The sequence below is a fragment of the Jaculus jaculus genome, chromosome 12, assembly GCF_020740685.1.
Source record: "Jaculus jaculus isolate mJacJac1 chromosome 12, mJacJac1.mat.Y.cur, whole genome shotgun sequence".
Classification (NCBI taxonomy): Eukaryota; Metazoa; Chordata; class Mammalia; order Rodentia; family Dipodidae; genus Jaculus; species Jaculus jaculus.
In genome coordinates, this window is record NC_059113.1 from 6003183 (window position 1) to 6027447 (window position 24265).

The 24265-nt window shown below is 54.1% G+C and overlaps 2 protein-coding genes across 3 annotated transcripts; one reads left to right on the forward strand and one right to left on the reverse strand.

The window, feature by feature from the left end:
* The first annotated feature begins 10837 nt into the window (after window positions 1–10837).
* Ybx2 (Y-box binding protein 2) lies at window positions 10838–16279 on the forward strand. The gene is made up of 9 exons (XM_012951372.2): window positions 10838–11117; window positions 11631–11694; window positions 12969–13002; window positions 13866–13955; window positions 14628–14912; window positions 15020–15123; window positions 15247–15424; window positions 15726–15810; window positions 15916–16279. Exons 1-8 carry the CDS (start codon window positions 10838–10840, stop codon window positions 15774–15776), a joined length of 1086 nt encoding a protein of 361 aa, XP_012806826.2. The 3' UTR covers window positions 15777–15810; window positions 15916–16279.
* A 1035-nt stretch (window positions 16280–17314) lies between these two features.
* Slc2a4 (solute carrier family 2 member 4) lies at window positions 17315–22525 on the reverse strand. Of its 2 annotated transcripts, none has more exons than XM_004669249.2 (11): window positions 22391–22525; window positions 20996–21112; window positions 20727–20899; window positions 20513–20637; window positions 20285–20400; window positions 20014–20176; window positions 19732–19919; window positions 19481–19585; window positions 19226–19327; window positions 18426–18629; window positions 17315–17958 (listed from the first exon to the last, which is right to left on the reverse strand). In XM_004669249.2, the coding sequence occupies exons 1-11, from the start codon at window positions 22421–22423 to the stop codon at window positions 17755–17757; spliced, it is 1530 nt and encodes a 509-aa protein (XP_004669306.1). In that variant the 5' UTR covers window positions 22424–22525; the 3' UTR covers window positions 17315–17754. The 2 variants fall into 2 exon arrangements, with proteins under 2 accessions (XP_004669306.1, XP_044987111.1); XM_045131176.1 differs by lacking the exon at window positions 22391–22525 and adding an exon at window positions 22155–22185.
* Between the last annotated feature and the right edge of the window lie 1740 nt (window positions 22526–24265).

Here is a 24265-nt window from a genome sequence, read left to right on the forward strand (position 1 = left end):
TTCTCTTTTCAGATGACAGTGACCTGTAGAATGACCCAAAAGGTACCACAGTGCTGAGAAGAAGTGATGGAGGAGTGCTCAGCACTGAAACATCTCTATCACACATTCCAGGCCTCGGGGCTCGTTGTGGAGGAGGTGGCAGGGAGAATGTGACAGCCAAAGGAAGGGTGGGCCTGCTTACCACGCAATGGTCCCGACACGAAATGGCCTGGACACCCATGACTTCACAGCGCCTCCACAGGACCCTCATATCAGTAGGAAAAGAGGATGACATCAAAATAAGAGAGGCTAACTTAGAGAGGAAGAGGCTGTGATGGAGAGTGGATTTGTGAAGGGGAAAGAGAGGGAAGAGAGGGAATTAATATGGTTTATTGTCTGTAATTATGGAAATTGTCAATAAGAAGTGTTTTTATTTTTAAATCTTCTTTAAAACAAAACAACAACAATAACAACAGCAACAAAAAAAACCCCTCCTTGCCAGATGGTGTGGTGCACACCTTTAATCCCAGCACTCAGTAGGCAAAGATAGGTGGACTGCTGTGAGTGTGAGGCACTTGGAGACTACATAGTGACTTCCAAGTCAGCCTGGGAAAAAGCCACACCCTACCTGGAAAAACCAAAAAGCATTAAAACTTCTCTTTCAGGAGGAGGAAATCATGGAGACCTGACCTGGGAAGGACTAAGCACAGGACTTAAGGTTTTGTGAATATCTTCAGCCCCTCCCTGCCTTCAAGTCTCCTAATAGAATGGTTTTCAAACTAAAAGGTGGTGGCACACACCTTTAATCCCAGCACTGGGAGGCAGGGGCAGGAGGACTACTATGAGTTCAAGGCCACCTTGAGACTGCATAGTGAATTCCAGGTCAGCCTGGGCTAGAGTGAGATCCTACCCTGAAAAAAAAAAAACAAAACAACAAGGCTCACGGTCCATTGAGGAAGAGGAGGCTGAAAGAATGTAAGACCCAATGGAAGGGTAGGACTCCTTACTATGTGCTCCTCCACACACAAAATGGCCTGGATATCCATGACCTCACAGTGTCTGATAGTACCTACACAAGACCATCATAACAGGAGGAAAAGATCATGACATCAAAATAAAAGAGAGACTGAAAGCCGGGCATGGTGGTGCATGCCTTTAGTCCCAGCAATTGGGAGGCACAGGTAGGAGGATCACCATGAGTTTGAGGCCACCCTGAGACTACATAGTGAATTCCAGGTCAGTCTGGGCTAGACTGAGACCCTACCTCGAAAAACCAAAAGAGAGAGAAAGAGAGGGAGGGAGAGACTGATTGGGTGGGGGAGGGGATATGATGGAGAGTAGAGTTTCAAATGAGAAAGTGGGGGACAGAGGGAATTACCTTGGGGTATTGTTTACAATTATGAAAGTTGTCAATAAAAAAAGGGGGCTGGAGTGATGGTTCAGTGGTTAAAGTGCTTGCCTGCACTAGATGACCACATAAAGCCAGATGCTCAAAGCGGCGCATGCATCTGGAGTTTGTTTGCAGCTTCTGGAGGCCCTGGAGCAACCATTCTCGCTGTCTTGCTTCTCTCTTCACTTATAAATTGTGTGTGTGTCTGTGTGTGTGTGTGTGTGTGTGTGCGTGTTTAAAAATATTTAATTTATTTATATATTAGAGAGAGAGAGAGAATGGGTGCACCAGGGCCTGCAGCCTCGACACATGAACTCAGGAACTCCAGATGCACGAGCCACTTTGTGCATCAGGCCCAGGTGGTCACTGGGGAATCAAACCTGGGTCCTCAGGCTTCACAGGCCATGTGCCTTAACTGCTAATCCATCTTGCCAGTCCAAATAAAACATTTTTTTAAAATTTATTTATTTATTTATTTATTTATTTATTTATTTATTTGAGAGCGACAGACACAGAGAGAAAGACAGATAGAGGGAGAGAGAGAATGGGCACGCCAGGGCTTCCAGCCTCTGCAAACGAACTCCAGACGCATGCGCCCCCTTGTGCATCTGGCTAACGTGGGACCTGGGGAACCGAGCCTCGAACGGGGGTCCATGGTCTTCACAGGCAAGTGCTTAACCACTAAGCCATCTCTCCAGCCCCAAATAAAACATTTTTTAAAACTATTTTTAAGGCAGAGCGAGACCCTACCTTGAAAAACAAACAAAAAAAGGGGGGGGGGAGAGAGAAAGAAAGAAAAAGAAAAAAAATATTTTTAAACATTTTTAAAGTTTAGACGGGTGTGGTGGTGCATGCCATTAATCCCAGAATTCAGGAGGCAGAGGTAGGAGGATTGCCATGAGTTCGAGGCCACCCTGAGACTCCATAGTGAATTCCATGTCATCCTGGGCTAGAGTGAGACCCTACCTTGAAAAACCAAAATAATAATAAATAAAAATTTAAAGGTGTGCCAATTTCCCCCTTCTCTCCTTGCAAATAGTAAATAATAATAATGATAATAAAAGGCAGAAATTAGGCTGGGGAGATGACTCAGTGGTTAAAGTTGCTTGCTTATAAAACCTGTCATCCCAAGGTCCAATTCCCCAATCATCCAAGTAAACCCCCCAAAAGGGGATAAGTGCCTGGCATTCTGCTTGCAGTGAAAAAGTCCCTGGCACATGCACGTGTATAATGTATAGACACACACGAGCAAATAAATGGATAAATTTGTAGGGTTTCAAGGTAGGGTCTCACTCTAGCCCAGGCTGACCTGGAATTCACTATGTAGACTCAGGCTGGCCTCAAACTCACAACAATCCCCTGCCTCCAGAGTGCTGGGATTAAAGGTGTGCGCCACCACGCCCAGCCTGGAATTTGTTATATAGACTCAGGGTGACCTGGAACTCATGATGAGCCTTCTACCTCTGCCTCCCAAGTGTTGGGATTAAGGTGTGCACCACCATGCCTTGTTTATTAATATATATTTATATTTGTGTGTGTGTGTGTGTGTGTGTGTGTGTGCGCACGCCCATATGTGCATGCCAGGGTCTGTTGCTGCTGTGAATAAATTCCCATTTGACTTTATGTGGGAGGATGGAGAAATTGCTTAGTGATTAAAGTGCTTGTCTGCGAAGTCTAATGACACAGATTTGATGCCCCAGTACCCAATTAAGCCAGATGCAAAAGGTGGCACATGTGTCTGGAGTTCATTTGCAGTGGCTGAAGGCCCTGGTGTGTCCATAATACATATGTCTCTTCTCTCTCTCTCTCAAATAAATAAATTAATTAAATAAAGTATTTTTAAAAAGGGAGAATCTGGGCATGGTGGCGCACACCTTTAATCCCAGCACTCAGGAGGCAGATGTAGGAGGATCACATGAGTTTGAGGCCACCCTGAGACTACATAGTGAATTCTAGGTCAGTCTGGGCTAGCATGAAACCCTACCTCAAAAAACCAACCAACTTAAAAAAAAAAAAAGGGTTGGAGAGATGGCTTAGCGGCTAAGCGCTTGCCTGTGAAGCCTAAGGACCCCGGTTCGAGGCTCAATTCCTCAGGACCCTCGTTATCCAGATGCACAAGGTGGCGCACATGTCTGGAGTTCGTTTGCAGTGGTTGGAGGCCCTGGAGTGCCCATTCTCTCCCTCCCTCTCTCCCTCTCTCTCTCTCTCTCTCTCTCTCTCTCTCTCTCTCTCTCCCTCCCTCCCTCTTTCTCTGTCTGTCACTTTCAAATAAATAAATAAACACAAAACAAAAATTAAAAAAACAACCAAGCAAACAAGCAAAAAAGGAACAGGTCAGGTAGGTGGCGCAAGCCTTTAATCTCAGCACTTGGGAAGCAGAGGTAGGAGAATTTCTGTGAGTTCGAGGCCAACCTGAGGCTACATAGTTAATTCCAGGTCAGCCTAGGCTAGAGCGAGGCCCTACTTTGAAAAACCAAAACCAAAACCCCCGGCCCCCCAAAAAAGAACAGAAACTCAGATCTGGTTTGGCTATTCACTGATGGCATTCCAGGCTGCCGTGGATGGTATCTACCCTCTCACAGCTCCCGTACTCATTAGTACTCATTGCTGGCCCTGGTCCTACAGATTTACTTTCATGTTCACCCCGTAGACCACAGCCCATGATGGTAGGGTCATATGTCCTTCATGCACAGGCAGAGCCTGGCATGTAGTCAGCTCTAATTGTTTACAGAATGAGTGGAGTAGCGAGAGCAATTTTAGCAAAAGAATCTACCAGATGCTGATACAGAATCAAGAAGGAAGTGTAACAAGACATGCATAATAGGAGGAAGAAAATGTTGGTGTCAAAACAGAAGAGAGGCTGGGCATGGTGGCACACACCTTTAACTTTTGTTTATGAGAGAGCATGAGAGTGAGAGAATGAGAAAGAGAGAGAGAGAGAATGGGCACACCAGGGCCTCCAGCCACTGCAGTTGAACTCCAGATACACAAGCCACCTTGTATGCATGTGTCACCATGTGCGTCTGGCTTACATGGGTCCTGGGGCGTCAAACCTGGGTCCTTAGTCTTGGCAGGCAAGTGCCTTAACTGCTATGCAATCTCTCTAGCCCATGCCTTTAATTTGTTTTGTTTGTTTTATTTTTTGTTTTTGAGGTAGGGTTTCACTCTAGCTCAGGCTGACATAGAATTCACTATGTATTCTCAGGGTGGTCTCAAACTCATGGTGATACTCCTACCTCTGCCTCTCAAGTGCTGGAATTAAAGGTATGCGCCACCATGCCCAGCTCATGCTTTTAATTTTTTTTCAATATTTTTATTAACAACTTCCATGATTATAAACAATATCCCATGGTAATGCCCCCCCCCACTTTCCCCTTTGAAACTCCACTTTCCATCATATCCCCTTCCTCTCTCAGTCTTTTATTTTGATATCATGATCTTTTCCTCCTATTATGATGGTCTTGTGTAGGTAGTGTCAGGTAATGTGAAGTCATGGATATCCAGGCCATTTTGTGTCTGGGGGGAGCACATTGTAGGGAGTCCTACCCTTCCTTTGGCTTTTACATTCTTTCAGCCACCTCTTCCACAATAGACCCTGAGCCTTGGAAGGTGTGATAGAGATATTGCAGTGCTGAGTGCTCTGTCACTTCTTCCCAGCACCATGATGTCTTCTGAGTCATCCCAAGGTCACTGCCATCTGAAAAGAGAAGAGTCTCTACCAAAAGTGAAAATAGCATTAATATATGGGTATGAACATTAAGAGAAGTGCTTACTGGGAAGTTTGGTGAGCATAGTTTTCAGTATCAGGATGTATTCCCTCCCATGGAGCGGGCCGCCAGCCCAGTTAGAGGGCAGTTGGTTTTCACCATAACAGACATGCCACTATTGCACCTGTTGGTTCATTTGGCCTGACTGGCCAAATATAAAGCTTGCAGTGCCCATTGTTGAGTATCTTCACTGGTGATTTCTCTCTCTCCCATTGAATTGCATGCAGAATGGCTTCTTCCAGATTTCTGTCAGCTGGTCTACATGGAGGAGGTTTTCAGCTCAGCTCCAGCAGGATTTCTCAGTGGCCTTGCAGTCCAAGTATGTGGAGTCTTCAGCAATAGGGTCTTACCATCTATTCTTGGTGGGAAACCAAGGGCCTTGGCAATGACCTGTAATGTTTTGGGGACATAAATGACCTCCCTGGCCAACAACTCACTGGAAGCTATCCCATCCCTGGCACTGAAATTTTTCTATCATGCTTTTACTTTTTAATTCCAGCACCCTGGAGGTGGGTTCAGGGCCAGTCTGCACCTACAAAGTGTGTTCTAGGTCAGCTTGGGCTAGAGCCTACATTGAAAAAATAAATTGGAGAGGTCGGGTGTGGTGATTCACACCTTTAATCACAGCACTTAGGAGGCAGAGGTAGGAAAATTGCCATGAGTTTGAGGCCAGCCTGAGACTACATAGTGTGAATCCCAGTCGGTCTGGGCTAGATAGAGCAACACCATACCTAAAAAAAAAAAAAAAAAAAAAAAAAGCGTGATTTTTAGGGCTGGAGAGATAGTATAGCAGCTAAGGCACTTGCCTGCAAAGCTAAGGGACCCAGGTTTGTTTCCCTAGGACCCATTTGAGCCAGATGCACAAGGTGGCAAATGCATCTGAAGTTTATTTGCAGTGGCTGGAGGCCCTGGCATGCCCATTGTCTCTCCCTCTCCCTCTTTCTGTTTCTCTTTTTCTCAACTAAAAATAAAATGTTTCTAATATTAACTTTTAGTATTAGTACTAGGGAAGCTCTGGGAAGGAGGGTTAGTGATGCCGTAAGGCACAGTAGATGGGACAAGGCGGCAGTGAGGGGAGGCCAGGCATCGGCAGAACTCTAGCAGAGCCAGCAAAGGGGAAGGTAGAGGTGAGAACGGCTAAGGAGGAAGTGGAGAGTGGAATTGGAAATGATGGAGGCTATAGGTATGGAACAGTCTAGCAGCCAAGAGAAGAACAGCTACCAGAAAGAGAAGGAGCCAGGCACGGTGACCCAGTCCTGTGATCCTTGTGCTTGAGAGGTAGAGCCAGGAGGATGACTGTAAGTTCAAGGGGAGCCTGGTCTACATAGTGAGTTCCAGGCCAGCCAGGACTGCATAGCATAGCATGACCCCCATCTCAATGCAGCCCCTCCAAAAGAAACAAACAAACAAATGAGAGGAGTGAGAAACTGTTGGGTTGTGAAAAGAAGGTTGAGGGGAAAGTTTCTGGAACTTTGTTCTGCTAAGGGACTGAGGTGGCACTAACCCCTTGGTCTTTCAAATATCTCAAATGATTACCAGTGATCTTCATCTCTCTTGTGCTAAGCCTTGGCACGCAGGGAGCCTGTCCAACATGGGAAGACGTAAGGTCTGGTCACTAAAGGGTGCCTATTTATAGCCAATTAGTGATCATCTAATTCAGGAGGGAAGAAAAACAGGAGAGGTTAAACTTGGCCTTGTTAAAGTTCAGAAGGCTAGAGAGCAATTGGCTAGAAAGTACTGACCTCAGGGACTTATAGGTTTGAGAGCCACCAGAAAGTGGTCATCAAAACTGGGGGAATGGGTGTGGTGGCGCACGCCTTTAATCCCAGCACTTGGAGACAGAGGTAGGAGGATGGCTGTGAGTTCAAGGCCACCCTGAGACTACATAGTGAATTCCAGGTCAGCCTGGGCTAGAGTGAGACCCTACCACGTAAGACCAAAACACACACACACACACACACAAACCCTAGAGGAATGGATGAAGTGACCAATAGGTGACAGGGAACTATAGGTGTTGAGGTTGGTGTAGGACAAGCCACAAAAGGCAGGTATAAGGGAATAGGGGAAGGTCAGGCTGTGGAAACTATGTCAGGCATAAAGTCAAGAGAACCACAGCTGGGCATGGTGGCACATGCCTTTAATCCCAGCATTGGGGAGGCAGAGGTAGAAGGACTGTGGTGAGTTCAATGCCAGCCTGGGACTACAAATGACCAGGTCACCCTGGGTTAGAGTGAGATCCTACCTCGAAAAGAGACAGAGAGCACACCTTTAGTGAATGGGTGCACAAGGACCCCTAGCCACTACAACCTTGTATATCTGGCTTTCATGGGTCCTGGGAAATTGAACCTGGGTCTTTAGGCTTCACAGGTGAGTGCCTTAACTGCTAAGCCATCTCTCCAGCCCTCTAATAAATAAATTTTAAAAAATGAAATTGTAGGCTGGAGAGATGACTTAGCAGTTGAGCACTTGCCTGTGAAGCCTAAAGACTCCGGTTCTAGGCTTGATTCCCCAGAACCCACATTAGCTAGATGCACAAGGGGCGCACGTGTCTGGAGTTTGTTTGCAGTGGCTGGAGGCCCTGGTGCGCCCATTCTCTCTCTCTCTCAAATGAATAAATAAAAATTTAATTAAAAATTTTATTTATTAGAGAGAGAGAGAGAGAGAGAGAGAGAGAGAGAGAATGGGCATGCCAAGGCCTCTAGCCACTGCAAATGAATTCCAGATGTATGCACCACCTATGGCTTATGTGGGACTTGGAGAATCGAACCTAGGTCCTTAGGCTTCACAGGCGAGCACCTTAACCACTAAGCCATCTCTCCAGCCCCAGTTACATTTTTTTTTTTCCAGGTAGGGTCTCGCTCTCTAGCCCAGGCTAACCTGGAATTCACTAGGTAGTCTCAGGGTGGGCTCAAACAGTGATCCTCCAACCTCTGCTGGAATTAAAGACATGTTCCACCACACCTGGATAATTTCATTTTTTAAAAAAAGAACTGAAAAAAATATAAGAATAATTTTTTAAACTAAGGAAAAGGGTTGGGGAAAGGTTAAGGCACTTGCTGGAAAATCCAAAGAATCCAGTTTCAGTTCCCCAGTGCCCACATAAAAAAAAAAAAAAAAAAGCCAGATGCACAAGGTGGAGCATGCATCTGGAGTTCATTTGCAGTGGCTGGAGGTCCTGAATTGCCCATTATCTCTCTATATATATCTTCCTCTTCCTCTTTCTCTCAAATAAAAAATATATACATAAAAGGCTTTTTGTTTGTTTGTTTTTTGTTTTGTTTGAGGTAGGGTCTCACTCTAGCTCAAGCTGACCTGGAATTCACTAGGTAGTCTCAGGGTGGCCTCGAATTCATAGTGATCCTTCTAACTCTGCCTGCCCAGTGTTGGGATTAAAGGTATGCACCACCACGCGGGGCCTCTCTCCTCTGTCCTAGAAATCAACATCCTCTGCTCCGAAGGGCCAAAGGGACGGTGCGGACAGGTTAGGTGATGGACCACAAATTGCCGGCAGGCGGCGCGCTGGGACCGGGAGCGGCGACAGGTGCAGCGGAGGCCCGGCCGGTCTAGCGGGGGGCGTGTGCGCTGCGCTAGGGCGCCCTGTCCCCGCTAAAAATAAGCGCCGTATGGCCGAGCCACCGGCGTCCTCTCAGATGGCAATTGCTGGAGCCTCATGATTTTGCGAGGGAGATTGAGGATCAGGGAGAAATCTGAGACACCTGGCATGGGCCATTCATTTATCCAGTAGTGCTTGAGCGTGGTGCGCGGCTCCGGGCGTCAGGCATCACCACGAGGTTCGAATTGCTGCTGGCTTTCCCGTGTGCAAGGGGATTGAAGTAAGCTGTTGCCCAAGATTAGTTCGTGTTTTCAAAACTGCCACGAGAAACATAAGGGCTAATGTAAGAGTGAGGATCACCGATAAGCTCTTACTTGAGAGAGACACCCTGGGGCTGGAGAAATGGCTCAGCGATTACCAGTAGACACATTAAAAAAAGAAAGATGCACAAAGTCGTGCATGCATCTGGAGTATATTTGCAGTGGCAGGAGGCCCTGGCGCACCCATTCTTTTTCTAAGACTTAAGGGGACTTTATTAGAGCCCCTTCCGAGTGCTGGGATGAAAGGCGTCGCCACCACACCAGGCTCTCACATCTCCCCCCCCCCCCCCGAGGTAGAGTCTCGCTATAGCTCAGGCTGACCTGGAATTCACTATGTATTCTCAGGGTGGCCTTGAACTCACGGTGATCCCCCTACCTCTGCCTCTTGAGTGCTGGGATTAAAGGCGTGCGCCACCACGCCCAGCAAAAATGCTTTTTATTTATTTGAGAGAAAGCCAAAGCATCTTGCCACTGCAGACGGACTCCATACACATGCGCCACTTGGTGACTCTGGCTTTAGTGGGTACTGGGGAATTGGACAAAGAAAGGACTTCAACTGTTGAGCCATCTCGCCAGCCCTTTACTGGGGAATTGGGTACATGGTGGACATATTGATGGAAACTCAGGTAGGAGTTGTATTTTGTGTTATGTTCGTAAACTTTCTCTGAGACAGGTCCTCTTTGTACAGCCTAGGTTACAGGCTATCATACTAACTATGTGACAAGGGACCCAGACTGCGTCACAACTCGAGGCCATCTTCCTGCACTGGGGAGGTGGAGACGGAAGGACCAGGGGTTGAAGGCCAGCTTGCGCTACGCGGAGACCCTGTCTCAGAAAACCTAAGGGTTGGAGAGATGGCTTAGCAACCAAGGTGCTTACCTGCAAAGTCAAAGGATCCAGGTTCAATTCCCCAGGACCCACGTAAACCCAGATGCACAGGGTGGCATGTGCATCTGGAGTTCGTTTGCAGGCGGCTGGATGCCCTGGTGTGCCCATCTCGACCTCCCTTCCCTTAATAAGCAAACAAATAAATAAAATATTCAAAAAAATTTATTAATAAAACTAAGTCAAATAAAATAAAAAGATAAAGAGAGGCTCTTGCTTGTGAGAACAGTATTGAGTTGGGAAAAGCTTTTCCTGTGGGGCTTGCCTGCATGGCTCAGGGGACAGATACTCTGGCCCGGGGTGCGCGGGGACCGTCTCTAGGGTGATGGTGGCTGGGAGGAGACCCCTGCACCCCGGCAGTGCTGGGGCAAGGTGGGCCTGGGGCGGTAGATGCTCACGGTACCGCCGGCCAGCCCCGAGGCCGCGGGTAGCCGCCCCCCACCCGGCTCGTCCCGGCAACCCCGTGGGGTGGGGGGGGGGTGTGCCGCGGCCAGGTGGCCGTTGGGACGCGAGCAGCCGGTTTGATTTCCCGCGGCCGGTGGAAAGGGGCGGCGGGGGGGAGGGGACAGGTGCCCACCGGCCAATGGGGGTCGTGCCGCGCGCGTCACGTGACGGCCCGGGGCGGGGCTCAGGTGTACTTACGGGGCTGCGGGCGGGCAGGACCGGTGCCCAGTGCGGGAGGCGGGGCCGGCGTGCAGGCCTGGGGGGTCCGCACGGCCACGATTGGCCCGGGGCCGAGAGGCGGGACTGGAGCGCGCCGCGGCCGCGGGCTGCGATTGGCCTCGACCCCGGGAGCCCCCCACCCCGCCCCGAGCCGGCGTGCGGGCGAGGCTCGGGGCGCGAGGAGCGAGCGCGGTGGCCGGTCCGCGCGCCGGGGGGAGGGGCCGGGGCGGTGGTGGCGGCGGAGGAGGTGGCGGCGGGGGCCGGTACTGGACCCGGCGGGATGAGCGAGGCGGAGGCGGCAGCGGTGGCGACAGCGGCCCCGGCGGCGGCGGTGGCGGCGGCGGTGCCCGCGACGGCGGCGGGGGTGGTAGCGGTGGTGGTGCCGGTGCCCTCGGGAGAGCCACAGAAAGCAGGCGGAGGGGCCGGCGGCAGTGTCGCCTCTGTCCCTGCTGCTGGGACACCCTCGGTGCCGGGTCCTCGCACCCCTGGCAACTCAGTGACGGCGACCTCGGGGACCCCCGCGCCCCCAGCCCGGAGTCAGGCGGACAAGCCGGTGCTGGGTGAGGGCGGGGGGGGGGTTCGCACGCGCTCGGGTGGCTCTCATGGGTCCGCGGGCTGGGGGAGGGGTCCGCACGCTATGGCAAGCTGGAAGGCAGGCCTAGCCCAGACACCCCAAGAACTAACTGGGCTGGGGTCGGCTGAAGGAATGAAGTAGATTCCCCAGCTGGGAAACCCTGCTGAGCATCCTTGGCCCGGAGGTCCGGGCGGCTGGTCCGAGTGACGGCTTTGGGGAGGGGGGCAGATCCTCTGGCCACGCCCCCGGCCTAGGTGACCCCTGCTTGGCACCAGGCCAGCCTCAGCCTGGGAAGCGCGTGCACTGGGGATCCTTAACGCGAGGGGGCTAGAAAGGCTGAGTTTTGAACCGAGAGGGAGTGGCATTTCGTGAACCACCTACACTTTAGATTCAGGTTTTTTTGTTGTTGCTTTTTTTTTCCCCCTCAAAACTCAGTCCCAACTCCATCTCATTTCCCCTCCTTGTCTGACTATCTCTCATTGCATCTCTGCTTTGTCAGCAATCCAAGTCCTGGGCACTGTCAAATGGTTCAACGTCCGCAATGGCTATGGATTCATCAACAGGTATCCACGTAACCCGGGTGGGGAGGAAAGGGTGTCCTCTCAGCTGGCCCGTGGGACTGGACACTTCCTGACTTTGTTTCTGCCCGTGCCAAAGACATATGGTTGTGATGGCCAGCTGACGCTGGTGGAGGCTTCAGCCACAAATGGGCGCCGAGAGGCGAGGTGAAGTTGCGCGTCCATATCACAGGGGCAGCCGAGGATTCACGACCCTGACCTGTCGCAGCTTCTCTGTCTCTCCTTCTGGAATTGTTTTATTAATTTTAGCTTGCACCCCGGGGGCTCAAGCTGGGGTCCTCACTGATTTCCTGTTAAGGCCTACTATGATGGCATCTTCACAACGTCTGTCTTAAGTTGCTACCAGCTCGGGCTCATTTCAGCCCCTCACCTGCAGCCACTAAGGCTGTTGGGGTTGGGGATGCTGGCCCAGCCAAAGCGCTGCTTTGCTTTGGTTTGGAGCCCCGCCTCTCAGCCTTGGGAGAGGCTATACTGGATTCGGAGTTGAGCCAAGTCTCCCCCATGGGGGCCTTTCCTCAGCCCAGGCACCCTGCCCAGCCAAGCCCTCCTGGGAGCCTTGGTTCCCTCTTAGCAGGCTGACCTTTGTGCAGATCCAAGTGTTTTAAAACTTGGAACACTCTTTCTGGGCAAGACAAGTTTCTGCGTGGAATCCCTTCCCTAGTAAGCCAGAGTGATAGACGAGGTAGTGGTGGAGAGCGGCCTGGCCGAGCAGTTTTTCGTTCACCCGGTTCCCGTGTCTCGGCAGAGGCCTGCGCTCACCTCCAGGAGGAGAGAAAAGAGGTTTCGCAACTATGGGGAGCACGTTACTGACACTGTCTCCTAGTTCTGTACCTCTGACCCTGCCCCTGCTTTCTGCCTCCTAGAGCCCAGAAGGAAGAAGTCAGTGGAATTTTCCAACGCAACTTGGGTCAGGGGAGGAGTGGGTGTCGGCCAGGGCAATTACACCTGGCACCAGTGGGTTCTAAGGTGCCCTGGGGTAGAAGGTGGAGCACCAGCAGGTGAGCACGCTCAGCTCCTTCAAGGTGCCTTTGCCTCCTCCTGCCCTGAACTCCTGAAGTCCAGGGTTTTCACCAAGGTTTTAGGGAGACTCTGCTACACCACGGGCCCTGCGGGCTTCCACCTCCCACTTCCCGGGCCCTCTCTGCCCCGAAGTAAGTGGAGTGCTGCAGAGGGGCCCACCCATTTTAGGAAAGGGCCCCTAGGGAGGCTCGGTGTAACCGAGCACCTGTCACCCCTTAACGACCCATCCTGTTCTGCAGGAATGACACCAAGGAGGATGTCTTTGTTCACCAGGTAAGAGCCAGGCAGCTCTGAGGGGAAGAACGAAGAGGGGCCTGTCTGAAAGCCTTCACCTTAACCCTTTGCTGTGCGCTGCTTCTCCTGCTTGCTCACTTCACACGGGCTTGCCCTTGAGGAAATAGCTGGCCTCCTGTGCCAACCACCCCTCACCCACTTGCCCACAGTTGCTGAGTGGCCGCCAGAGTTGTGTGTTGTCCTCAGAGCATGACATGCTGCCACCTCCCGGGCCCCGTTTAAAACCCACAGGAGGGAGTCGGCACATTGCTAAGGGCAAGGCCAGAGACACTTAGGTGCAGCGAGTCTAAGTGTGGTCTCTGCACTATGGGGGGGGGGGGCAGCAGCACCGCCTGAGCTCTAATGCCCCACCCAGGCCACTGAATTAACCGGGCGCCCTGTGATAACAAGCTCCCAGGTGATTCTAATGCTTGCTAGTTTGAGACCCACTGCCCTGGTGGAGAGCATTCTCAGCGGGATTGAGGTCAGAAGCGCAGGATGTTTTACCTACTCTTCAACTTGAAAAGCATCTCAGCCTTTTGTTTTGCTGCTTTTGAGTTTCTCTTGCCTCCGTTTTTGAAGTCCCTGAGGGGTAAAGGGGGAAGGGGGACACCTTGGGGACAGTGGTTATTTCACAGTGGGTCTCCCAGACCCTAGTTTATGACCTTTTCCCTTCTAATGCATTATTCTTCTGTGGTACTGTGGAGTTACACGCAAGGCAACTCCCCTACTGCTATGACCACCTTCTTGCTCTGCCCCGCCCCCACCGTGGGCCCAGGTGAAGTGTTGGAGTGACGAAGTTGGGTGGAGGCTGCAGCCTGTCTTGCTGCCCTTACCTTTCTCGTGACCTTTTCCCCAATCAGACAGCTATTAAAAGAAATAACCCCAGGAAGTTTCTGCGCAGCGTTGGAGATGGGGAGACTGTGGAGTTTGATGTCGTGGAAGGAGAGAAGGTTTGGGGGCTTGTGTGGGATCTGGAGTTGGCCAAGCTTGTGGGAGGATGGCCTGGAGGTCAGCCTAGGTTTTGACCATCCTGGGATCAGCACTGCCTCTAGATATTATCCTTTCTTTCTTTCTTTCTTTTTTCCCCTGAGGGAGGGTCTCACTGTAGCCCAGACTGACCTGAATTCACTATGTAGTCTCAGCATGGCCTCGAACTTATGGAGATCCTCCTACCTCTGCCTCTCCGCGCCACCACGCCCGGCTTCTGGATGCTGTCTTAATGCTAGGGTGGCTTGAAGATATGGCCTAAAGAGCATGCCCTGCCTTCAGTAACATTTGGGTTTCTTCTCTTCACTGCACCAAGCACCCCCACGTCTCTTTCCGCACAGGACCCCACCCTAACAGGACTCAGTCCTCTGGAGTGAAAGGGGGATGGCGGCCCTCTCTTTCCTTCCCCACTCTCTTTAAATTCTAGGGAGAATGTAGCAGTTATTTCTAAAAGGACACGTTGTTTCTTCTCAGATGGGTACAAAGCCCCTCCACTGGCTCTTGGGAAAAGGGCGAAAGTGGCTCAGAAGGAGCCATAGGATAGCAGGCTTGGGCAGGGAGAAGGGCCGGTCCAGCGGTGCTGGGAGTCTGCGGATGTGCGTTTCTCAGCTGACTGTTCTCCTCCACCTCCCCAGGGTGCAGAAGCTGCTAACGTAACTGGGCCTGGGGGGGTGCCGGTGAAGGGCAGCCGCTACGCCCCCAACCGACGTAGGTTCCGCCGCTTCATCCCTCGGCCTCGCCCAGCGGCCCCACCACCCATGGTGGCAGAGGCTCCCTCGGGGGGGACAGAACCTGGTAGTGAAGGGGAGCGGGCCGAGGACTCAGGGCAGCGACCCAGACGGCGGCGCCCACCACCCTTTTTCTATCGCCGGCGGTTTGTGAGAGGCCCTCGGCCACCCAACCAGCAGCAGCCCATCGAGGTAAGGGGAGCTGCTTGTCCACATTCTGGAAGGAAGGAGCGGTCCTGGGGGAAGAGCACAGCACCCCCACAGGGCCAGCACCCCGCAGCAGACCTGTGTCTTTCCAGGGCACCGATGGAGTAGAACCCAAAGAGACAGCCCCATTGGAGGGGGACCAACAGCAGGGAGATGAGCGGGTGCCCCCACCCAGGTTCCGGCCCAGGTACCGAAGGTAAGGCTGCCTCGCTGTGGCATAGAGCTTGCGGCAAGTGGGCGGATGAGGAAGCTGGGGAGTCCTAGAGAGGGCGGCGGTCGCCTGGGTTCCCTGGTCCCTTCACAGTCTCTCCCTCTCCAGGCCTTTCCGCCCAAGGCCACCTCAACAGCCTACCACCGAAGGTGGGGATGGCGAGACCAAGCCCAGCCAAGGCCCCACGGACGGTTCCAGGCCTGAGCCTCAGCGTCCACGAAACCGTCCCTACTTCCAGAGGCGACGGCAGCAGCCTCCTGGCCCCCGGCAGCCGATAGCTGTGGAGGTGATGCTCTTCGATGCCCACAACTTGGTGAGGGTGGGAAAAGCCAGAGCCAACTGCCCTTTTCTTTCCCTTTGCACTTCTGCATTATCTCCGTTCCTCGGTGCCGCCTGCCGGGCCGTTCCTGGCAGGCATCACCCCCAGCAGAGGGCTCCAGCCCCAGGCTGCTGTCTGAGCCCTGCCCAGCGCTGCTTAGGGTCTCAGTTGTGGCAATTGGTTGCAGAGGAAGAAGGGAAAAGGCAGAAGGTTGAGGTAGGAGGCTTTGAGCAAGAGTCTCAATTTTAACTAGTGTTCTTCTCTCTAGACCTCAGCACCCATCAACAGTGGGGAGCCCCCCACCACCATATTGGAGTGATTCCAACTCAAAGGACACCCAGAGCTACCATCTGGTGAGCAGCCACTCTTCTCAGGGTGGGTTACCAAGAAGGCCAGGTACTGGACTGTGAGAAGCTATCATCCCTCATGATTGTTTTTTTTTTCCCCCCATCTCTTAGGTATCAGCCAGTTTTTCCAACTGACCCTACCCAGGAACCCCCCTCCTCATTTTCCCATAATTCATGACATCAAAACATCGGCTTTTTCCTTGAGACTCAGGAGGCCCAAAGCAACAGCCTTTGGCTTTTTTTTTTCTTCCTTACCAAGGGTTGAAGGAAACTGTCCATCCCTATTGCTCAGCAGAGGCGTCACCTCGATCCCTTAAGTCAGGCTGAGAAGGAACCAGCCTCCCCTCCTCCTGATTGTTTTTCTTTCCCACCCATCTATTTTTGGTTTCCCTTCAATCCCTACCTCTGAAGCCATTTTATGAACTGTCACGTGCCACCTGAGCCTCCAGTAAAAACAAAAGCAGGCTTTCCTGTTGTCTTGGTCTCTGACTCTTTTCTGTTTACAATCAAGGCTCAGTGGTAATTCGCTTCAGAACTATCGACCCTAGAGTGGGGATGTGTGCAGGGCAGGCCTGGTCCTGACTCCTTGCTCCAGCGGCTCCAGCTGTGTGGCTCTGAGAGGCGCCCTCAGCACAGATCTGTGTTCCCGGCTGCCCTCTGACGGGCAGGGCCTGAGCACCTGTGATCACACTCTACTCAGGACTTCCTGTTAGTTAAAGCAGTGAATGGAAATGGATTTGGGGGCAAATGTCTGTGATCCCCGCACTCCTGGGAGGCTGAGGCAGGAGGGGTCCAAGTTCCATGCTGGCCTGCGCCACACAGCTAGAGCATCTCAAGAAAACACGTCAGGTGTCATGATCACACCTGCACTCCCAGCACTCTGGGAGGCCGAGGCAGGACTGCCAGGAAGGAGATCAGGGCCATCTAGGGCCAAGCAGTGAGATCCTGTCTCAGAAGAGAGGGAGAGGAAAGATGAACGTGAAGCGTAACCTCGCAGCACCTGCTTCTGAGACCTGAGCCGAGCCAGCCACGGGGAAGAGGTGGCTGAGGTGCGTGTCCCCGTCTTAGCCCACCCGCCGGTGTCGGCACGACAGGACGCGTCTTCACCCAGCGACTTTATGGACGAGTCTGTTCACATTCAACACAGCAGCCCTGAGTCCCTGCTCCCTACCCCTCAAGCATACAGACAGGTCCAAAGGCTCCTCCCAAGAAGTGTTTAGAGGGGGCCTTCCAGATCTCCTCCTGCCCTTGGTTGGTCATAAGCCGGTGGATCTAGCACCCTTCTAGGAAAGGAGCAAGCAAGGGCTGGGCCCCCCAGTTTGTAGCCTTAGAGAACAATCAGGACAGGGCCCAAGTGTGGAGGCCAGTGCCTGCTGCCCTTTCTTGCCACGTGTAGGTGTGTTCTGTGGCACTCCCTCACTCTGGAGGATGGAGTGTGAAGGGGAGGAGGAGAGGCTGGACTTTAGGGGGTATGTCCTTTGCCCTGGAGGGGTCAAGGCACAACCCGCTTGTCAATGTGGCAAGAATTCAGTGAAATTGCCAGATTGTGGGAGGAGTCAAAGGTGGTCAGAAACTCGTCTCAGTTCCTGCTCTGCTTCTGTTCGCTCCACTGAAGTCCGTGCACTGCCTCGCCTCCTGCGGACCCCACTTTCTACAGGAGACGCTATATTCCGGAACTGAGCTGGAGGAAGGGCAGGAGGAAGGCAGGAGGGGAGAATGGCCCACCCTGGGGGTGGGGGGGCACAGCCTAACCACAACACATAAATAATCCAGGAGTCATGTGGGAGGAATGAGAAGACGCTCAAACCGCCCGCCCTCTGGCTTCCCAGCTCTGCAGGCTGCAGGAACTCTCTGCACCCTGGAGGCCACGGAGAAGAGAGGGGAAGTGCTGCGGAGGACAGGAGCAGTCCTGGGGTGGGCAAGTCGGCTCTTGCCACCCTGCCTGGCCCCTCAGTCATTCTCATCTGGCCCTAAGTACTCGAGCTCCGTGCTGGGTTTCACCTCCTGTTCTAAGAGGGAAGGTGTCCGGCGGAAGGCAGCTGAGATCTGGTCAAACGTCCGGCCTCTGGTTTCCGGCACTTTTAAGAAGGTGAAGATGAAGAAACCAAGCAGGAGGATGGCAAATAGAAGGAAGACGTAGGGGCCCATAGCATCCTGGGATGGGTGGAGAGAGAGGGTGGGGCTGAAGGGGTGAGGGGCTCAGGCAAGCCAAGACTCCTAGAGCGCTGGGGCGCTGTGAGCAGCAGCCGGCGGCTCAGCCTTTGAGGAGCCACGCGGACGACCAAGTGGGAAAATTTACACCAATCTTGATTCCCGGCCCCCATCTTTACCATCCCGTTACTGCACTCAAGATTCCCAGCTCTTCGTAGTATTAGTATAAAGTTTATAATTTTATTCCTTGTAGAAGTTACGCCACTGGTTTGCTCAAAGACACCTCTGTGGCTGTCCCATCTAAATCCACCTGCTGCTTTCCTTTGATTCTGGTAGCATAGCTCCACCAAAGTGATGCAGAGATCACTTGTAATAGGGGGGTGGGAGACCCTGACTAGAAAGCAAGGGGGGGTGTTGTGGGGAGTTGGGCCCCTAGGGCAGGAGATAGGGGCCAAGGGCAGAGGACCTACCGCAACATACTGGAACCCCATGCCAACGATGAAGTTACACGTCCAGTTGGAGAAACCAGCTACAGCCATAGCTGCCGGGCGGGGTCCCTGGCTGAAGAGCTCGGCCACGATGAACCAGGGGATGGGGCCAGGGCCAATCTCAAAGAATGCCACAAAGCCAAATATGGCCACAATGGAGACGTAGCTCATGGCTGGAATCCGTTCCTGGAGACCAGAAATTCAGTTCAAGTCTTTCTGGATCTTTCCTTGTCCTTGGCTCAGAAGAGAACTACAATTTCCCCTGGGTGGGTGGGTGGGTGGGAGTGAGGGTCTGTCATCCTGACCTGGAACTGTCCCTGGAACACTTAATCTGTTTTGTTTTTGTTTTTTCAACATAGGGTCTCATTCTAGCCAGACTTATGCCATAGCTACTTCCCTAAGCAGGCCTCACAGACCACAGTTCCTATAGACTCAATGGTCAAGATTAGAGAGATAGCTTAGCACTTAAGGTGTTTGTCTACGTAAGCCTAAGGACCCAGGCTCAATTCCTCAGTACCCCCATAAGCCAGATGCACAAGGTGGTACATGCATCTGGAGTTCCTTTTTAGTGGCTGGAGGCCCTGGCACGCCCGTTCTCTTTATCTGCCTCCCTTCTCTCTCAAATAAGTAATAAAATATTAAAGAGCCACGCTGTGGTCCTGGCACAGCCTGCCCAGGATCCAAAGCATGAATGTTAAGACACAGCCCTAGCTGGGCACAGAGCATTTTGGGGCTGTTGCCACCGTTGGGGTGGCTGGCCCCTCATGGTCCTCAGGCCTCACCAGCAGAAGCAGAGCCACGGTCATCAAGATGGCACAGCCACACATGCCCGCCAGGCCCAGGAGGTGGAGTGTTCGACGCCCAGCCCTCTCGACCAAGAGCACCTGCGGGGAGAGTCAAGGGCCTGTCAGGGGACCTTGAGGACACAGGAAGTGGGAGGGCTTGGGCAGGTGGGCACAAACAGAGCCGAACCCCGGGGCACCCGAGGTTGTAAAGTCAGTGGTGTGGTGTGGGCCATGCCACCGGAGGGCAGTTACCGAGACCAAGGTGAAGACAGTGTTGACCACGCCAGCTCCTATCGTGGCATAGGCCGGCTGGCCCACCCCCGCGGACTCGAAGATGCTGGTCGAATAATAGAAAACCTAGAGGCGAGGGAAAAGGAAAGGTAATGTCTCCACTCACGACTGACGCAGAGAGTTAAGGGAGGAGAAGCCTTTCCCTCTCTCCCCTGCCCTGCACTGGTGCCCGTCGAGCTCGGCTGGAGGCTGGCTACTCTGAACGTACGTACAGCATTGATCCCCGAGAGCTGCTGGCTCAGCTGCAGCACCACGGCGATGACCAGGGGCTGCCGGTGGGTGCGGCTGCCCAGCAGCTGGAGCAGGGACAGAGGGCGCTCTCGCTCCAGCTTCCGCTTCTCGTCCTTCAGCTCAGCCAGCGCCTCGGACACATCGGCCCAGCCCGTCAGGCGCTTCAGACCTGGGGGGAAGAGGAGTGGGGCCTTGAGAGGAGACCAGGTGCCCGCAGATGGGGTGACGTGTGAGCCTGGGCCACACCCAGGAGGAGAGCTCACTCTTTCGGGCAGGCCCCTCCAGGTTCCGGATGATGTAGAGGTAGCGAGGGCTCTCGGGGCAGAAGGGCAGCAGGACCAGCTGCAGGAGGGCGGGGAGCACTGTGATGCCCAAGAGAAGTGGCCACAGGGTTGCGGTTCCCAGCATGGACTCCAGGCCCAGCACCTGTGGGAGAAAGCAGGGAAGTCGGTAGACCCTGAGGTCTGCTTTGGCCCTGGAGGTCCATCAACCCCACCCCCTGCCTAGCCTCCCTGCAAGGCCAGGTCTATTCACCTGGGCAATTAGGATGCCAATGACGATGGCCAGTTGGTTGAGTGTCCCCAAGGCACCCCGAAGGTGAGTGGGGGCAATCTCCCCAACGTACATTGGTACCAGGCCTGATGTTAACCCTGGGCAGAAAGAAGAAGACAGAATTGAGAGCAGCTGCCTGCTCTCATACATAAGCCCAGTCATGGTCAGGGAGAGCAGGGCATGGGGGGCAATCATGGCGCCCATGGGTACCTGAGTAGGCGCCAATGAGGAACCGTCCAAGAATGAGTATCTCATAGGAGGCGGTGGCATTGGCCAGGCCCATAAGGGTGCCCCCCAGCACTGCCAAGGTATTGTTGGCCAGCATGGCCCTTTTCCTGGCAAGGAAAGAGTGAGCTGTGAGTGTCAGTGAGCACACGGTTCGGCTCCTCTCCCACTCGCCCACCCTCGTCCTCTAGCTCCGTACCTTCCCAACCACTGAGAGATGATGCCAATAAGGAAAGAGGAAATCATGCCACCCACAGAAAAGATGGCCACAGAGAGAGCCCAGAGGGTGGTGAGGGTGCCTGGTGGGATGGAGTCAGGCCCCTCAGGCCCCTGCCTTCCCAGCCACGTTGCATTGTAGCTTTGTTCTATCACCTGTGGGGAGGCGAGGGGGAGCAGCATGAGAAGGAGTCCCGTTGATCGCGTCCTACCCTGAGGGACACCCACTCTGCCAGCTGTTAGGTCCCTCACCTTCTGCGGGGCATTGATGACCCCAATGTTGTAGCCAAATTGCAAGGAGCCAAGCACAGCTGAGAATACAGCAAGGACCAGGGTCCCAGTCACTCGCTGTTGAGGAGGTTCTCCATCCTGGAGAGACAGGAGCAAAGAGGGGGCAACAGCACATTGACTCACGCGTCCTTTATGTTCCTCCTCCCGGGGCCCAGGCCCGAGCCGGAGCATGAAGATGCTGGGTTCCGTCCAGCGTGCTGGGTGAGAGAAACTGGGCCACCATATTAGGAATTGCACAGAGACCTCAACGTAAACAAGAGCCCACAGAACCCAACGGAAAAGAGGGCACGGAGGGGAACCCGGATGTCTGAGTCTACAACGCTGAGAAATGCTCGAGGAGCTAAGTTTCAAAATTCCCGTGACCTTGGGAGAGGCTCTGATTTGTGTGACCTTGGTCAAGTCACTTCCTCATTGTGAAGTGAACCCACATTTCCCTTTGCTGAGGTGATGCCTCTCTTGGCTACTTGTCAGTGGGTGAGAGCATTGTGAAAATCAAAATAAATGCGAACAGTACCCCAGACAGCGCTGGTTCTTATCAGTGCACAAGTGCTTTGCTGTCTTCAGCTCCTGTCCGCTTCCCTTCAATCGGGGATTTTCTCAGCTTGCTCCAAGGAGGCCCCCAAAGGGCCCAAGGACAATTCCAAAAAGGACATCCAGGTCATTCGTCTGAGGTGGCTTTCTGGGTCTGAGTCTGCCCCCCCTCAGCTTCTAAGGTGCTAACACAACCCAGGGGCTGTGATGGGGTTTTGCCAAAGAAAGCCGTGCCCCGGGGAAGAGGGAGGGATGGTGGCGTGAGGGGCGGTGGCACTGGTGACTGTTCGCTGGCGGCACAGACTGTCTCCAAGCGGAAACCTGAGCTGGGGTGGGGGGGGCTGACACTCCCCTCGGCCCTCCCCCCACAGCAGAACCAAGAGAAAGTTCAGCCTCCTGGAGGGGGGCCAGGGATGGGGGTGGGGCCCGCGAAATGTCTCCAGTCCTCGAAACACTTGACAGCGAGCCTGAACCGACGGGGCAGCGCCCGCAGGGCAAGAACTCGTCCGCACGTGCCATCCCAAGTCGGATGGAGAGCAAGGGTCCCTTAAGATCCCCGATCCCCGGCACAAGAAGAGAATCCAGTTACCGCCTGGGCTCCAAAAGTCTTCCAGACCCACTTTGTCTCTTGACGGCATTGGAATTCTCACAGTCACGGGTTGTCTTCGCCGAGTATAAATAGCCAGCCCACCACCCCCCACACACACGTGGTACCCCTGCGCCTGCGCAGGTACCGCCCCCCCGGCTGACCCCCAACCACGACCCCCCAGCCCCAGGACGAGCGGGACCCGCGCCCCCGTCCCGCGCCCGCGTGCTGAACCTCACTTCAGAGCCGATCTGCTGGAAGCCCGACGGCATCTTGTCTTAGAACCGGCGAAGCAGGCTCGGGAGCTGCGGCTGGGGGGCACCCGTGGCCCTGGAGTGCCGGGCAGAAGGCGAGGGGCCCCGGCAGCCCTGGAGCAGCGTGGAGGAGGCGAGCTCCGAGCCCGGAGGGATCCAGCGCCGCGAGCCGGACGGCGGCGAGGCTCTCTGGGTGCGCAGAAGCCCGGCTGCGGGCACCGATGCGCCCAGCCCCGGGCCACCCCACTCCCGCCCCGCCGCGGGCCACGCCCACCACAACACCCATTGGCCAGGGGCCCGCACACCCCAGAAGGACACGCCCTTACCCGAAGGCCGGTGTCCGCAGAGTTTGGCTCGCGTTAGCGGGGCTGACCGGCGAGACCACACCCCTCATCGCCCGGTTCCCGCCAGCCTCCGCCTGAGGTCGCAGGGTAGGGTCCTGGGAACAAAAGGCCCCGCCCAGACACGTGTTAGGACTCCGCCCCGCCACCCACCAAAAGTCTGGACTGAGAGATTGCCTTCATTTAGTTAATATATTTATTTGAAAGCCGGGCGTGGTGGCGCACGCCTTTAATCCAGCACTCGGGAGGCAGAAGTAGGGGGATCGCGGTGAGTTCGAGGCCACCCTGAGACTACATAGTGAATTCCAGGTCAACAGCGAGACCCTACTTCGAAAAACAAACAAACAAATACAAATGAGAGAGAATCTCCCCGCTAGGGCCTCCTGCCACCGCAAACGAACTCCAGACGCACGCGCCACCATGTGTATCTGGCTTACGGGGATCCTGGGGAATCGAACCGGGGTTCTTTGGGTTTGCAGGCAAGAGACTTAACCGCGCTAAACCATCTCTTTAGCGCCCCCTCCTCAACGTTTCTTGAGTTAAATGCTGCTGGTTCGAGCAGGCTGTGAGGTAGAAGAGGCGGGGAAACGATGGGTGCGTTTGCCAGGGGTAGGGGATGACTCCAGTAGCATGGCACACAGCGCGCAGGTGTGTGGGTGTGTGTGTGTAAAACAATGCCCCGAAGTAACCCAGAGTGCTATATTTAGCTCCCACCTTAAGCACAGCCAAATGTCAGGCCCCGGGTGTCCCCGCCAGTCCTGGTCAGGGGCGGGCAGGGCGGGGAGATGGAGCCTTAAAGGGTCCGCAGCGCGCTTGCCACAAAGGGGTGGCTTCAAGGAGCTGGGGAATTCTGTGCCAGGGCGTCTGGCTCACGCCCCGGGGCCCTGTCTTTCCTCGCATACCTGGTACCGGGCACCGACTGCCTACTTGCTCTTCCCGGTGCAGATTCCTCACGTTGGGTTCTGGAAGCGGTCCAAGATGCTCATGCCGGCCACGCCACCAGCCCCGAGGTCCCCGAGTTGCCATGCATGTGCTGGCCGCGTGGACCTCATGCTTTCCAGAGTCGGCTTCTGTTTTGACTTTCAGCTAAACCCCCAGAAGACCGGGCACGACCTAGGGTCGGCGTGTCCGGGGAAGAGAGCCAGCCGGACGCCCGGGGCAGAGCTCGCGGGTGAGAAGCGCGCTCCAGCAGCGCAGGGCTGCACCGCCACCCGAAGGACGAGCGCGGAGCCGCAGCGGACCGGAGGAAGCGGCCTGGCGCCAGGGTTCGCGGCCACCTCCCCATGGCACGCAAGTGTCCAGCTACCGCCTGATCAGCATGTCCAGACATGGGCAACGTGGTCCTTCTAATTTCCTTATCCCAATGAGTAGCCAGTCACCTCTGTCCTGGAAACCACGCCTGACCCTCCTGTCCTGTCCTGCACTTCTCCCCAACACTGGTGTTTTTTTGTTTTTGTTTCTGTTTTTCGAGGTAGGGTCTCACTGTAGCTCAGGCTGACCTGGAATTCACTGCGTAATC

Bases quoted from the DNA above. Each gene is read 5' to 3' on its own strand.
- Ybx2 (XM_012951372.2), top strand. From the start codon at position 10,838: ATGAGCGAGGCGGAGGCGGCAGCGGTGGCGACAGCGGCCCCGGCGGCG. The intron at 11,695-12,968 runs GTATCCACGTAA...CCTGTTCTGCAG, and splicing joins GGCTATGGATTCATCAACAG to GAATGACACCAAGGAGGATG. The intron at 14,913-15,019 runs GTAAGGGGAGCT...GTGTCTTTCCAG, and splicing joins ACCAGCAGCAGCCCATCGAG to GGCACCGATGGAGTAGAACC.
- Slc2a4 (XM_004669249.2), bottom strand. From the start codon at position 22,423: ATGCCGTCGGGCTTCCAGCAGATCGGCTCTGAA. The intron at 20,401-20,512 runs GTACCCATGGGC...CTTTCTGCCCAG, and splicing joins CCTCATTGGCGCCTACTCAG to GGTTAACATCAGGCCTGGTA. The intron at 19,920-20,013 runs GTGAGCTCTCCT...TCTTCCCCCCAG, and splicing joins GGAGGGGCCTGCCCGAAAGA to GTCTGAAGCGCCTGACGGGC.